The sequence below is a fragment of the Phoenix dactylifera genome, chromosome 3, assembly GCF_009389715.1.
Source record: "Phoenix dactylifera cultivar Barhee BC4 chromosome 3, palm_55x_up_171113_PBpolish2nd_filt_p, whole genome shotgun sequence".
Classification (NCBI taxonomy): domain Eukaryota; kingdom Viridiplantae; phylum Streptophyta; class Magnoliopsida; order Arecales; family Arecaceae; genus Phoenix; species Phoenix dactylifera.
In genome coordinates, this window is record NC_052394.1 from 16748897 (window position 1) to 16763199 (window position 14303).

Consider the following 14303-nt stretch of genomic DNA (forward strand, 5'->3'; position numbering starts at 1 on the left):
AGAAAGATTGAACATGTAAAAAATGACATGCCATGATGCTTCAATGTTTATTTTTGAGTTGATAGATTTTTCTCAGTTTAAAGAATATTTGACTTCTTAAACAATAATATCTTGTTTGTTATGTTTTTATTATTATTAAAAATTTAGTTTGTCATGTTCTATATCTTTGACTCTTATTTTGTTTAATGTATGTTATATGCAAAAGTTTATTTTTATAATCCTTTTTATTTTTTGATTCGTATGCTAAAAAATTAATTTTTTACAACTTTTTTTGATCCAACCTATTCCATCCAATTTGTCCCATCTAACTATACTCATTTCCCACTGTTCTAAGATAAGTATAAGATGAGCACAAATAATAGCCTACTTGACTTATATTTGATCTGTTGCTATCTCTATTTGTGATCTTCTATAATTGACCTAGAAACTCTCCCCACAAGGAGACAAGAACCAACAAAGGTCCAGTTGACTTGTATAATCATATTTTCTCTATCCATAGACTTTTAACCATAGTTTATCTCTATCAAAAAAATATATTTTATTTAATAATTTTGTTTTTATTAAAAAATTATAGAAATATTTTAAGATAAATGATGGCACTGTACACTACCATCTATTGAACCCAGAAACTTTACCAATCGCGAACCAGGAGCCAACCGAGGCTAGTGGAGTTGATTTTGATAATCTTATTTTCTCTGTCCATGGACTTTTAACCATGGCTTAGCTCTATCAGGCCCCAAACCAAAAAAAAAAAAAAAATCTTTAACCTCTTTCTTTTCCCCTGCACTTTGGAAAGCATCATTGGCCATATTGGCCCCAGCTGCCCTAGCTACATAATTTCTAGTGTTATGATGATGATGGTTGTATGGACATTTAGCTATTTCATTTTTCTTGCCTAAACCTCACCTTATCTCGTATCGAGCTTTATGTTTGACATATCCCTCTTTAACTCTAATTGCCCATGAATGTGTTATAACTCCACTATAATCATATGTAATTGAACCTCACTATGTATCTCACGTTTGCAATTTATCTTTTTTCCCTTCATGTGAAAATTAGTGACATCTCATCTATGTAATATATCAAGCCAGTAACCATAGACTCTTGCAGCTGCTGATATCAAATGAAATTATTTATTGACTCTTTGGACAAGGTTTAATTCAAACCAAAAATACTCATGGACCGTGAAATCGTACTGCTCATCAATTTTGTTGCTGTTGGATTCTGCGCTGTTGTTTTCGCTCAAGAGGTCGGCGAAAATTGAGGATAATTGGGGTTGATCGAGCTCGAGGTGAATTGAGACTGGTTGAAGCCTAAATCGATCTGTAACACAATCCGCTTGTCGGAAGATTTTCAGTATAAAACCCTCCGATACTTAAGTCATAAAACTAAAGGAACAGTGGAAGGAAGAAAATATGTTGAGAGGAGTCTCTGTGTGAGCTTATCCGAGGATTCCCATATTACCCTTTTATGTAGAGTAAAGTATGCATCCGTTTTCTGATTTAGCACGATGTACCTTAACTGTGTGGTAATAATCCATTGCATATTAACAACATGGCAATCGTCCCGCACGAGCAGCGTGCAGTGGCAATCATGCCGATCATACATTAACTGCAGTTTTGGCATAACTACCGATCTTTATTATTTCGAACAAAGTGGCACATTGATCTTCATCAAAGTCATTCACCTTGGTTATGACCCGAGTCAAAAAGGTCGGCCCAGCAAACAATATTCTCTCCACCAAGTTTCATGCACAGCATGATTAATTAATGTAGGGAAGAACAACACCTTTGAACGAAAGTTTTTGATTATGTGTTGAATATCAAGATAACGCCCCACATATCACCAAGGATCCGTGGCGCAATGGTAGCGCGTCTGACTCCAGATCAGAAGGTTGCGTGTTCGATTCACGTCGGGTTCAAATCCCGAACTTTTTTAATTTTATATATTATTTCCCTATTCTACCCTGTGCGGCCAAAGTCCAGCCCGCCTTACATCATGTCATACTTACATATATTGTTTTCGAAAGTCCCAAAATTTTCCCAATATTGAAATAGTAAATAATCTAAATTTATATATTAATTCCTAGAAACTAAGTTTCGAAAGTCCCTCCACTGGTCCCTGCAATCTTTCACATTTTTGTGTCTATTCTGCTATTTTTTAGTTTAGGTCTTTTATATATTTAAAGAGTTTTTGCATATAAATCTCTAAAATCTATCATATTTTTATATTAACTTCTTTAATATTTCAATTTTATATTGAAATCCCTAAAGTATGCTCCATTGTGCATAAAAATCCTCACGCTAGTTATTTTTAACCAGACTATGTTTAGGATTTATTAGATATGCTAATGCCCAAAAAGACCAGGGATAGACCCAATGTCTTCTTTTCTCCCTCTCATTTTACCCATTACTCTTTATCCACCATCAATTACTTATAGAGAATATAGAAGAAGAAATAATTTCTAACCTTGCAATTATTAATAGAGTATCTAGAAGAAGAAATTCCAATAAAATTGCAAAACCCAAATAATAAAACTTTGAATGTAAACAAATTCTTTTTTCTAACTACAAATGAATTGCACTTCAAGAGAACTACAAGTAAATAGACGAGCCCTAGATTTTAAGCAATAAAAAAAACACACATAATATAGCAAAATCCAAAAAAAAAGTGAAAACCCAAAGAATAAAAACTATGGACAAAATAAAAATCTACCTATTCTCAAGCTCCGTAACTGCAAATAGAGAAGGGGATGGTCGTATTTACATAATTATGTGGTGGATTTTGATTTATCATTGTCGAATTTGATCAAGCATCCACTTTATTGAGAATTTCAACAAAAGAGATGGAGCTATTTTTTCCCCTTAAATATGACTATTGCCCTCTAATAATCGACCAATGGATTGCTGAGAGAGGTTTGGGAGATTAAATCACTTGCAGTTGTCAAATTTTGATGGTAGATAAGATTTTTTAGACTTTAGAGAGAAATGGATCAAGTTATAAGATGGATGATGATAAGAAGGCTACTAAAGTCTCCTTTAAAAGCAAAAAAGTCAGTATAACGGAAAGTGTAAGTAAATAAATATTATTAAATGAATGGACCAAGAATATATACACCATGTTTGGTTAAGTAAATCCAAGGAAGTTATGTGCAAAGAGTTATGTAATTCCAAGGATTAATAGACAAAATTAAAGTTCGGAGGAATTAAGAGGCAGTATGAAAGACTAGAGGGATTAATGTGCAAAATAAATAAATAAATAAATAAATAACCTCTCATTTTTTATGTTTGATTCACCTTTAACAAGCTAGTCCGTATCCATCAATCTTTTCTCCTTGGCAGTTTATATAATAAATATTTCCCTTCCTTATTTGTTTTTTTTTTTTATCAAATCCATGGTAGAATTTCACCTTAAATGGCCCATCAAACATTGATCAACCTTTTTGTCTTTCTTATTTACCATATGATTTTACTCCATTATATATACTATCTATCTAGTGTAATAGCATCTCAATTTAAAAACCAACACACGAATCAGAGATGCGATAGCGAACTACCCTCTTGGTGAATTTTTTTTTTTTTCATTCTATAAGGATGCTGTTTACTATAGCTCTTGAAAATATTGGTTCGTTTAAGGAGAGTCCGTGACACGAGGTAGATTAGACAGTCAAGAAAAACGATGGATAAAATCATCGCCAAAGAGTATAAAATTGGGCATTATCTATCTAAATTATTTAATTAATTACCATGGTGCATGATTCATTGTTATCATCCTATTTAATTTAATAATATATATTTTGACAAGGGAAGGAGTTAATTTCTTGAGTATGTTTACATGGTGTGTCCAACATATTATTATAAACTTAATTAAGAGGCTTCATATATATGATAATCAAAAGTCCAAGTAGAGTCCATTCTGGAGTTGAAAATAATACCTCTACTATTATGATGCAATTTGCCATGAACTTTCATCCATTGCTCCTATATCTATGTTTCATGAAGTACAAAAAGTTTGCAACCTGTAACCTATCCTTCAGTGGTAGTTTCTCATCCCTGTTTTTGATAAAATTGTACTTAATTTGAATAACTTTTGCTAAAAGTATAGATACAATGGACAAGTAGAAAATGGAAGTGGATTTATGAGATAGTAACCAAAAAAAAATTAATGCAGCATTTCTTGCGATCACAAACAACATGAGCCATCCCTCATGTACATGGTATGTCTATAATACTGACACTGTATCAACTTTCTTGGTTGCTCTCAATTTCACCATTGGAATTGAGAAAATGAAGTATCGCCTGCCATTTGAAAGAGATCCATTAAAGTATCTAAAATTAGAGCCATCAAAGCTGTGATTTCTCTAAGCTACCAACTTTGAAAATTGCTTTTCTATACATGAGACTTAAAGAGGTTACCATATGTCAGCTATAAGCTGAAAATAAAAATCTAAATATTTTTCAAGAAAGAACAATTTATTTTGATATAAAAGATTTAATACGTGTGTTGTAAAAAGAAGAACCATGTGTTCTAGATACCTCAAACCCATGAACCGTGACATCCTAAAGTCGATCACTAAATTATATTTTTAGGATGACCTAGTGTATGGACAAAAAGTTTTAAAATATAATATACGTAATTATATTTCTAATCTTGGGGTTGACATCCAATATCCATATTGCAAGGTTGGATTGCATATAATATCCTCTATTTACATCTTTAAAATGCTCTCGTGAGCATTAAGTTTTAAATGCTTTCTAATTCGATAATAATCCTCTCAAACGGGTTAATTATCGTCCATATTGTTTAAGGTAACTGGAAACGGAAACAATATATTGTGAACCTCACGTCCTCACCTACTTATTTTAAATCTAAAAATAAATTATAAATTGAACTAATAAGTTAATAAAAATAAAAAATCATTCTATCTCAAATAAAGTTTATTCATATCTCAAATAACTTTTTTATATAAAATAATAAAAAAATGACTTAGCTACTTGATTAGATTAAAGGAATACAGAGCACATACTGAGAGAGTGTCGTGCTGCCCAGATCAGACACGTCTTTCGGAAGGCAAACAAAGCTGCGAATTGGGTCGCTTCATTTGTTGCCTCTGTTCCTTCTAATTTATGTAGTCTTCTTGATAGTGATGCAACTGGCTGTGTTCATGCGAGAGCAGTGTGAGCAGCCGAGTACCAAAAAAAAAAAGCGATCGGCACCCATTGTTTCAGGACATCTATAGGCTCTCGAAAAGGTTCAACTCTTTTCAAGCCACTCATATTTATGGAAAGGCAAATAATGCTGCTGGGTTGCCTCCTACGTTGCGCATCATTCGAAAGAAATTTTTTAGGAGTATCATAGGTCTGATCCTTTTTTTTTTCTCTATTTTATTTTGATCTTTTTTTAATGTCGCCGTTGTATAATAATAATATATTATAATTATTATTATTATACAATTTTTTCCATAAGGATTTTATTTTTATTATACATTTACATCCTATTTTTAACCAGGAAAAACTACTTGCAAGTTGTAACACAGAAAAAAGACTCTCCCCGGCATCTTCTGCTAGTCTGCTACAGCTCGAGAGGAGAGTGGCCAAGTGGGAGATGTCCCTCCGCTCTCCACCATGGCAAACCCTAGAAGGACCAGCCTCCAGCTCCACCAGCAAAACCCCACCCTCCCTTTCTCCGACCTTCCGCCGTCGCCGTCGCCGCCCTGCTCCTCCGTCCTATCCGCCGTCGCCGTCTTCCTGAAGCGGCCGCAGGCCTTCCCCATCCTCCTCTCCGTCTTCGTCCTCCTCACCTGGCTCTCCCTCCGTCTCCAAAGCCCCGGCGCCGCCGCCGTCCGCCTTCGCTCCCCTACCTCTCCCTCCCAGGCCCAGGGGCAGGGGGCCGATATCGATGCCAATCTGGTGAGGTTCAGTGCCGTGGAGTTCCCTTCTCAGATCGCCAAGGACTGGAGGGGGTGGCTTCTCAACCCCGTCGTCGCGGCCCGGGAGGCCGGGATCCATGGTAAGTGCTCCCCGAATCAGATTTTTCTGCGTTTTTTTTGGTGCCTTCTGTTGTTTCATTCGAATTGTGGTCGTTTGATGCGTGTTTTGTCCTTATCTGAATGTATTATGGTGTATTCTCGTCCAAATGTTCATTTTTTGGATATCTTTCTTTTTGAATATTTATTATTGCTAGGTTGTGGATGGATTTTATGGTTAGTTAATGTGATCTTTGGCTCATTATTGACCAAAAAAAAAAGATTTTTCATTATCGTCAAATCTTTCATGGCTTGTGAGCTTTAGGGCATCTGTGAAGTTAGACCTCTGATGTAATGGAGTTGCTTGATGAGTTCAGTTGATGATGAAGACTGGTTTGCTTTTCTTTGAACACTAGATAAAAAATAGCAAGTAACCATAGAGATTTGATAGTGTCTCAGTTCTTGGAAATTGGAAATGCCAAAAATTGTGTAAATTAGAAAAGGCATTTGCAACAAATGGAAGAAAAAATAGCTAGAGATTTTGGGTTGAAGACATCTAGGTTTGGTTGGTTAATTGAGAAATTGGGACCATAGGATCAAGCCAGATTATTAAAAAGGAGATACATGTTTTAGCATGATAATATCCATCTCATCCTAGGAATTACTATATGATTACCTATCCAGCTCAAGCAATATGATTAATTCCAATCGCTTCTGCACCTATCATTTGCCCTCGTGATAAACCAAGCCACTTTGAGTAGCAAAGAGCAAAGTTTGTTATTTGTTGATCATGTTCATCTTTTAGGTTACATTGTCCTAGGAAACTTTTGGACATTTCCTCAAGTTGAATACCTCATGAGTTATCCATCAAGCCTTCTCTATGCTCTTGAATTAAACTTTTAATGCATTTTGAACATTAACTGATGCCTGGTGCTATCATTGTTCCATGCGTAGTGCTTGTCAATGTTGTAAGGAATGGTATTAGTGATGAATTAGTGTCTAGAAACAGAACTCTTACCCATAGCGACTTCCTTAGAAGCCATCTAAGTAGGCACTGCTTGTTACATGCATATGTTTATCCTAATAATTTTGAACAAGAGAAATAAGTTCAGGAGAAAAATGGAGTGAACAAGTTTGTCCGACCATTTATAGTTTTATTTTGGTTGAGAATAATAAGTCATTTATAAGGGTGCCTATCAGCTTTTCTGAAATCCCTCTTTTTACTCTTCCTTAACCTTTTTTGTTCTGGTGCCAAAAAGATTGTTTAGTGGACTAAAGTGGGATAAATGGGTTTTATTCAAGTCTCATCTAGGTTATTCATGAACCAATTTAGGCCTTGAGTTTTTCTTAACTGAATATTGGAAAGACTAATCATCCATCATTCACTGCATGCTCTTCATTGGATTTTTCTTCGAAACTAGGAAGAACTTGTCCTTTTCTTTCCCAAATATATGTACTGCAGAAAGTTTTAGAGAAGATGATGGGCTAGACAAACATTAAGTTTCACCTCCTCATCGTCTTCCTCCTGGATTCCTCAATTGTGTAGATAGATGTCTGAGCTGCAAAATGAAGAGAACTATCCAATTCTATGATCATTTTTCAATTCTTTGTAAAAAATGTTGAGTCTGATTTTTTCTTTCATTTCTCCACACCCCCACGGTCACCCTGACCCCCAATAGAGGGAGTCAGAATTATTAATTGGACTACAGCAGGTCCATGGAGTCCTGGAAATGCAAATATTGTGCCAATACATGATGACCATGTCATCATCATCATTATTCAAGTGTTTTCCCATTAACTATGGGAACGGAAGTATTGAACGGATTTTGTGACTGGCTGCCAAATTCACTTCAATCCAATAGCAATGGCATTGGATTCTCGGCCAAGCATATTTGGACAATAGAGAGACTGCCATGAAATATATACAGCTAGTTGGTAGATAGAGAGATCTACCTCAGTTTATGCTCATGCAACCAAGGAACAATCCTTCAAAATTTTTCTAGATTTTTGAAAGTCTAGAAGGGGGTGGGTAAGATGGATTACTTTTGATATGGCTGCCTTCAAGGCGGATTAAGCCAAACAAGACACAATGCCATAAATGACAAGTGAAATAGTTAAAAAGATAAAACAATGGCTGGCAGTATGAGATATGGAAGGATTTGACATGACAGGTTCGATGGACACCACAGCACATTATTCTTCCCAAATTTTCATATGTTTTATTCAATTTTGCAGTATCTATTTTGGAAAATGCATCAAAAGGCAATATGAAAATTAAGAAAGAAGTGGAAAGATTTTCACAAGTGCAAAGGAGAAAATGCTTTTAAATCTATTTATCAAGCTGATGAGAGGCAGGAAAAGATCTAAAATCCAGATGCAAAAGAAAAAGTCCTGAACAAAAGAAATATTTAAATAAGTGGTTTTTGGATTTCCTAAAGGGGTGACCTTTAGATAAAGCCATTCTACTTGCTTCCACCTCTCTTTCTCTCTCTCTCTCTCTTCTTTGTGTGTCTGTGTGCACAGGTGTGTGCATTGCACAAGCTGTGAATACCCATATGCTTGGGCTGTCTGATTTCAATTTGATTTCTTTCCTTATTGTATATTTTATGTTGCTGATGCTGCTGACATCAATAGGTGGGTGCTAGAGTATAAATATAAAACTGGCAGATTGCACCATATCATTAGCCCATTATGGCTAGGTAAATTTTTGAGCTGTCTCAAGCATAGTTGTCACTTTGGGAAATAGGTGCAGGAAACTATGCAATAAGGGGAATTGAGAAACAAAGGCTAGAGAAGTCCCAAGAAATGATGTCAGAAAATCGGCCTAAAAATTATGAGGAGTGCTTGGGGAACCATGACAAAACAATAGCAATATCTTTAAGAAACTATTCAACAGTTCTCTGATTTTCCCCCCTTTTTTTTGAATGTCTGATGAAATTTATAATTTCTTTCCCTTCCATTTATGGGAAAATGAATCAACTTTGTTTCCCAAACACATTTGTTAGAAGCTCAAAGTCCATTAGAATGTGTTTCATAGTGTACCCCTTCAACTTCAGAGACAGAAATGCAGGTAACTTGCTGGTAACTTGGAGTCAATTCATAGACCTCATGTACATAACCAGTTGAGTTGCATCTTGATTATGGATACATAAATAAATTGACTGTGCATGTGAGTTACAGTGATATAATTATACATTACAAAAAACATGCATATGTTAATAGCATCCAAATATGCGTATCTTGTATAACTAGGTGATTATTTTTAAATATTGTTAATTAGTAAGTATATATTATGTAGATTATACATCTAAGTTGGCGGTTGGACACTTGATCCATGAGCCATTAAAAAGCAGTTCTAGAAATCCATGCAGATGACTAGGAATACACCTTTCGAGCTAGTCTAGCAGGATTCACTAGATGATGAACCCTTCCCTAGTGCTTAGCAGGCATCCTCGATGCCTTATGACCACACATGACAAGAAGGCAACATGTTAACTTGGTTGATAACTTTTCTTGTTTCCCCTTCACCAACAAGGATCCAAATATATCAAAGATTCATCGTGCATGCTATATCCATATCTTGCTGATAGAGATATCTATCTATCTACAGGGGGTGCATTAGATTGTGCTTTGGTGCATGTGGGACAGATCCGACCTGGTGGTATGAGGGGCAACCACCGGCATAACAGCTGCAATGAGACCTTTATAATTTGGGGAGCTGAGACTGTGTTTCGAGTAAGCTACATTTTTATCACATACCTTCTGATTCACATATTCAATTAGAAAGGAAATTGAAACAGCTTTTTTGTTGAAAAATTTGAAATACTTCTGTTAACAGCATTTTTTGTCTCACAGCTGGAAAATGCTCACGTAAAAGATAAGGGCTATGCAGAAGTTAGTATTGGGGTTGATGAGGTTGCCGTTGCTGCGAGTCCCAGTGGAACTGCTCATGCTCTTATTAACGTAGACCGTGTGCAGTCTACCTTTATCTTGGGCTGTCAGGACTGTTTGATCAACAACACCTCGACTACTGATTATAATGTTTGGAAAGATCTTTGATGGAGCATTGACATTGTGAAGTATGAGATACCACAAACAGGACCTCAATTGGAAGGGCTGAATTGAAGGAATTGTTCTCTCCAAGCATGTGATTGCTTATACCATCTTCTTGTGGTGGTCAATGCATTTGATGGGAACATGGTTTTTTCCATCTCTTGCACATAACTGAAATATCACCATGATGGTCTCCAGGTCATCATTACATGTACAGTTGTAGAGCTACTTAGAGGTTCCATTAATAGTTTTGTGATCTTTTATACTTGATTTATGTAACAAGACCCTGGTGTTGAAAACAGTCACCACACCTGCGTGCAGTTGTCTCTATTTACTTCTACAAGGAAAACAGTTTTTTCCTTGCGTGAATTAACCTTATCAAGATGGCATTCATTGTATTTGATTTGAGTCATAACACATCATTTTGGATGGACACGTCCCCATATTTTTCCATACCTGAAATTTTTTGCTTTCATATAAGATGATCTGTAGCAGAATTAGATTCAGGCCAACCTTAAGCAACTGGACCTAAGACGTTTGTGAAGCGGCCACGATGATCACAAGGTTTCAATGAGTGAACTGACAGAAGACAGCAAGACAGATCTCGATATTTCTCTATTGCTATAAGTTGTGCATCTTTCTACCCTCACTTGATTGACAAATGCTATACTTGCCAAACTCTTCTTGCTCCACTCTTATCACATTAACTAGCGTAGGATGGTGGCTAACATTAATCATAAGGAATATAAGGAACACACTTAATTCGGAAATGGTACGCAAACGAACACAAGGGTATGATTTCTCATACTGCTCCCTCTTTTAAGCCCAAGAATGCTTTGATTATCTCCGTCCTAGACGTGAAAGCAAAGATGATTCAACCCATACCTTCCAATAGAAGTGGATTCCTTCTCTTTGAGACTTGGTTCATCAAAACCATCCAATATAGGAGCTCTAGTCCAGTTTGCTTGTGTCTCGCTTAGGCGTGGAAGCAAAGATTGGGAGCAACATTCGTAGCAGAATTACCTAAGAAGAAAACTTATTCATTACTTCCACGCAAGACATCCATCCAAATAAACATATAGAACAACGACTACCAACCAAAAAAAAACAGATAGATCGACAGATACCTACTTAAAGGTTAGACCGTTGCTTCGTACGCAATTACTGGAGTGCCATCTGAGGGGCTTGAGTTTCTAGGAACTGGTCTTTTTTGTTTTTATGAATTCTAGGGACTGGTCTTGAATTTGGTCTAGAATCAGCTCAATTTTATTTCATTTTGGTTTGACCATGCCAAGATTTATATCTCGTATTGATATTGAGATTCGAATAGGCTTCTGATCCTTCCGTGAAAGGAGATAAATTTCATGAGTCTTTTATCCAATTTAATAACAATTAACCATTATGACCAAGTCCAGCTGTAGCTTAATCTTGGCTTGTTCAGGCCAAGTATTCCTAGTGTACACTGCACCACAGCTAGCTTATAAGTGGTAATCTGGGAAAAACGAGAAAAGTTCAGGGGATCTTGCATTGGATTGTGTGACCAAAAGAAAAAGAAAAAGAAAAAGGGTAAATGCGTTGCTTTATCTTAAAATTCATACTTAATTGTGATCTATGTATGCAGTAATATCAATAGGCAAAATTTAAGCTACCATGATACAATGCGAAATAGAGTCTACTCCATTCAAGACATATTTCATATATAAATATATGTCTTTTTTTTTGGGGTACATCGGCGGCTCACACCCAACGAGTGTGAAGACGGTCAACAAAATCAGAAAACAAAATGCTGCGCAAAGGCATAGGCACAGCTCCATGGTCTATTCAGAAAAAGCCTTCCGAATGATGAGCCACGAAGAAAGCAATCCAATCTGCAGCATCTTTCGCCTTCCGATATACGTACGTGGCTTGGTAGGAGTCGGCCTCCCCCAAAGCCCTGCGGATATCGTAGAGCAGCAGCCGGTTCTCAATTGAGCACCCTTCTTCCCGGATCCATTCGATCACCGTGGTCAAGTTTTTCTCGAGAAGAATGCGATTCGCATGTAGTACCCACCTCGTATAGGAGACACTCTTCCAGGCCGCTCGCGGGGGAGGGCTAAAAAGGCTCTTGACTTCGAACCCACTTAGTTTCAGATTTAACTCTTGGGTACGGGTCAGAGCCGAACCAAATGGCTTACATGAAAATTTTCAATCCCACGAGGACAGACTTGGATATGCCCATTAACAAAGCCACGTAATTGAGAAACTACAAGCAACTGTCCACCTCTATAAAACTCTCCTTCTCCCAAGCCTGCGAGCTTGTCTTGCACCACTCAAAACAAATTTAAAGAGTCTCATAACCTTCTCCAGCTAGCGTGTGTGAGATTCAATTCAATTCTTCAAGGAGAATGCAGGAGGGAAAGAAGAGGTTGGCAACATTGGTGGGGTGCAACTACCCCAATACTCAGCATGAGCTCCATGGCTGCATCAACGACGTCCATGCTATGAGCGACGTCCTCGTTGCCCGCTTCGGCTTCCACCGCAACGACATACTCATCCTCACCGATGCCTCCGGCTCGCCGCTGCTCCCCACCGGTGCCAACATCAAGAGCGCAGTCGCTGCCATGATTGCCCGAGCTGAGCCCGGGGATGTCCTCTTCTTCCACTACAGCGGCCATGGCACCCTCATCCCCCCCGTCAAGCCGCACCATAGCCGGCATGCTCATGACGAGGCCATCGTCCCTTGCGACTTCAATCTCATCACCGGTACGTATCACCACCAACCCCCACCTTTTCTTTTTAGCCAAGGTTTTTTCTTACCACCTAATAATATACGTCTCTATTAACCCGACACACAAAAAAAAAAAACCTGCTAATTACTTGAGATAGAACAGTAAAAATATCAGCTATTATTTGTATTGGATAATAATCGTCTTAAGGAGTGGTGAGCCTAGCTATGATCTTGTGCATGTAGGTGAGAGCCACCTACAAGCGACGTGAGGCATGCACTCCACTCTTTTGCAGTGGAGTCATGTGAGTTTTAGAAAGCGAGATCCATATATAGTGCATGGAGGCTGGTTTTGCATGTATGCATATATATATTGGTGATAGGCAGGTGCCTCTTAAATTGTTCATTATAACATTTTTACAATGCGTAGCTTCCATTCATGATCATTTCTAACCAAGTTTGTCAATAGTTGGTGTATTACAAAACGCAACTCTTCCAAATGTAAGCATTATAATCACATGCAAGCTGATTTCATAGATGTCGACTTCCGGCAACTGATCGACCGCCTGCCGGCAGGAGCGAGCTTCACCATGATCTCCGACTCGTGCCACAGTGGTGGCCTCATCGACAAAGAGAAAGAACAAATCGGCCCGTCGACCACCATCGGCCTCACTGTTCTTCCACAGCGTCCAAGAATCATCCCATTCGACTCCATTCTCGACCACCTCAGCTCTCTCTCCGGCATCGACTCGCCGCACGTCGGCGACCACCTCTCGACCCTCTTCGGTGCTGAGGCCAGCGCCAAATACTCGGAAATATCCAACCTCTTGGAGCCTCTAAAACCAGACGACGGGATCCTTCTGAGTGGGTGCCAAGCCAATGAAACATCAGCTGACATGAGCCCGGAGTGTGGATCAGGAGAAGACAAGGCTTATGGGGCTTTCAGTAACTCTATTCAAATGGTGTTGAAGGGGCATGAGGGAGTTCTTAGCAATAGAGAGCTGGTGACGCGTGCACGGGCTTTGCTACGTTCGCAAGGGTTTCTTCAGCACCCGTGTTTGTATTGCAGTGATAAGAACGCGGATGCACCCTTTCTGTGGCAGCCGGAGGGGCCGCTGCGGTCAAGTATGTGAGGTGCTGTGGGTGACACAGAGAGAGTGGGATTGGATCATTGATGGGTTGATTTGTTTGAGAGCGTAAAAAACTCTTCCTGTAAGTGTGAATAAGAAATGTAGTGAAGACTATCTGATTAGATACCATACCTCATTTGAGATTTACTGCAACAGAGTTGTTGGGTTTATTGAAAACTAATGAATAGACTCAAAACTGAAGCTTGGATGGTTCGCTTGACCTAAATAGCAGGGATTTCTGAAAAAACATTGAGTGAATGCTAGAATAAAGAATAGCCCAGCATCCAAACAATTCTTCACACAGCACAATTCCCATTTCAAGTCATAGAAGCATATGATGTTCTCCAACTTGAAGATATCCTGCCAAATATATTTTCTCAAGAAAATTTCAATATACTAATGAGTGCATTTTCTTACAAAAAATCCTATATATTGAATATTATAAAGCATT

The 14303-nt window shown here is 37.9% G+C and overlaps 2 protein-coding genes and 1 non-coding gene across 3 annotated transcripts; all 3 read left to right on the forward strand.

Annotated features, from left to right (window-relative positions):
• The first annotated feature begins 1849 nt into the window (after positions 1–1849).
• On the forward strand, positions 1850–1921 carry TRNAW-CCA. The gene has a single exon. It is a non-coding gene; the product is annotated as a tRNA-Trp (tRNA).
• Positions 1922–5538: 3617 nt separating this feature from the next.
• Positions 5539–10416, forward strand: LOC103722963. The gene is made up of 3 exons (XM_008813725.4): positions 5539–6009; positions 9576–9700; positions 9821–10416. Exons 1-3 carry the CDS (start codon positions 5625–5627, stop codon positions 10022–10024), a joined length of 714 nt encoding a protein of 237 aa, XP_008811947.2. The 5' UTR covers positions 5539–5624; the 3' UTR covers positions 10025–10416.
• Positions 10417–12324: 1908 nt separating this feature from the next.
• On the forward strand, positions 12325–14201 carry LOC103722964 (metacaspase-9). Its single transcript, XM_008813726.4, has 2 exons — positions 12325–12760; positions 13260–14201. Exons 1-2 carry the CDS (start codon positions 12403–12405, stop codon positions 13853–13855), a joined length of 954 nt encoding a protein of 317 aa, XP_008811948.2. The 5' UTR covers positions 12325–12402; the 3' UTR covers positions 13856–14201.
• Positions 14202–14303: the final 102 nt, after the last annotated feature.

Bases quoted from the DNA above. Each gene is read 5' to 3' on its own strand.
- LOC103722963 (XM_008813725.4), top strand. From the start codon at position 5,625: ATGGCAAACCCTAGAAGGACCAGCCTCCAGCTCCACCAGCAAAACCCC. The intron at 6,010-9,575 runs GTAAGTGCTCCC...ATCTATCTACAG, and splicing joins CCGGGAGGCCGGGATCCATG to GGGGTGCATTAGATTGTGCT. The intron at 9,701-9,820 runs GTAAGCTACATT...TTTGTCTCACAG, and splicing joins GAGCTGAGACTGTGTTTCGA to CTGGAAAATGCTCACGTAAA.
- LOC103722964 (XM_008813726.4), top strand. From the start codon at position 12,403: ATGCAGGAGGGAAAGAAGAGGTTGGCAACATTGGTGGGGTGCAACTAC. The intron at 12,761-13,259 runs GTACGTATCACC...CTGATTTCATAG, and splicing joins CGACTTCAATCTCATCACCG to ATGTCGACTTCCGGCAACTG.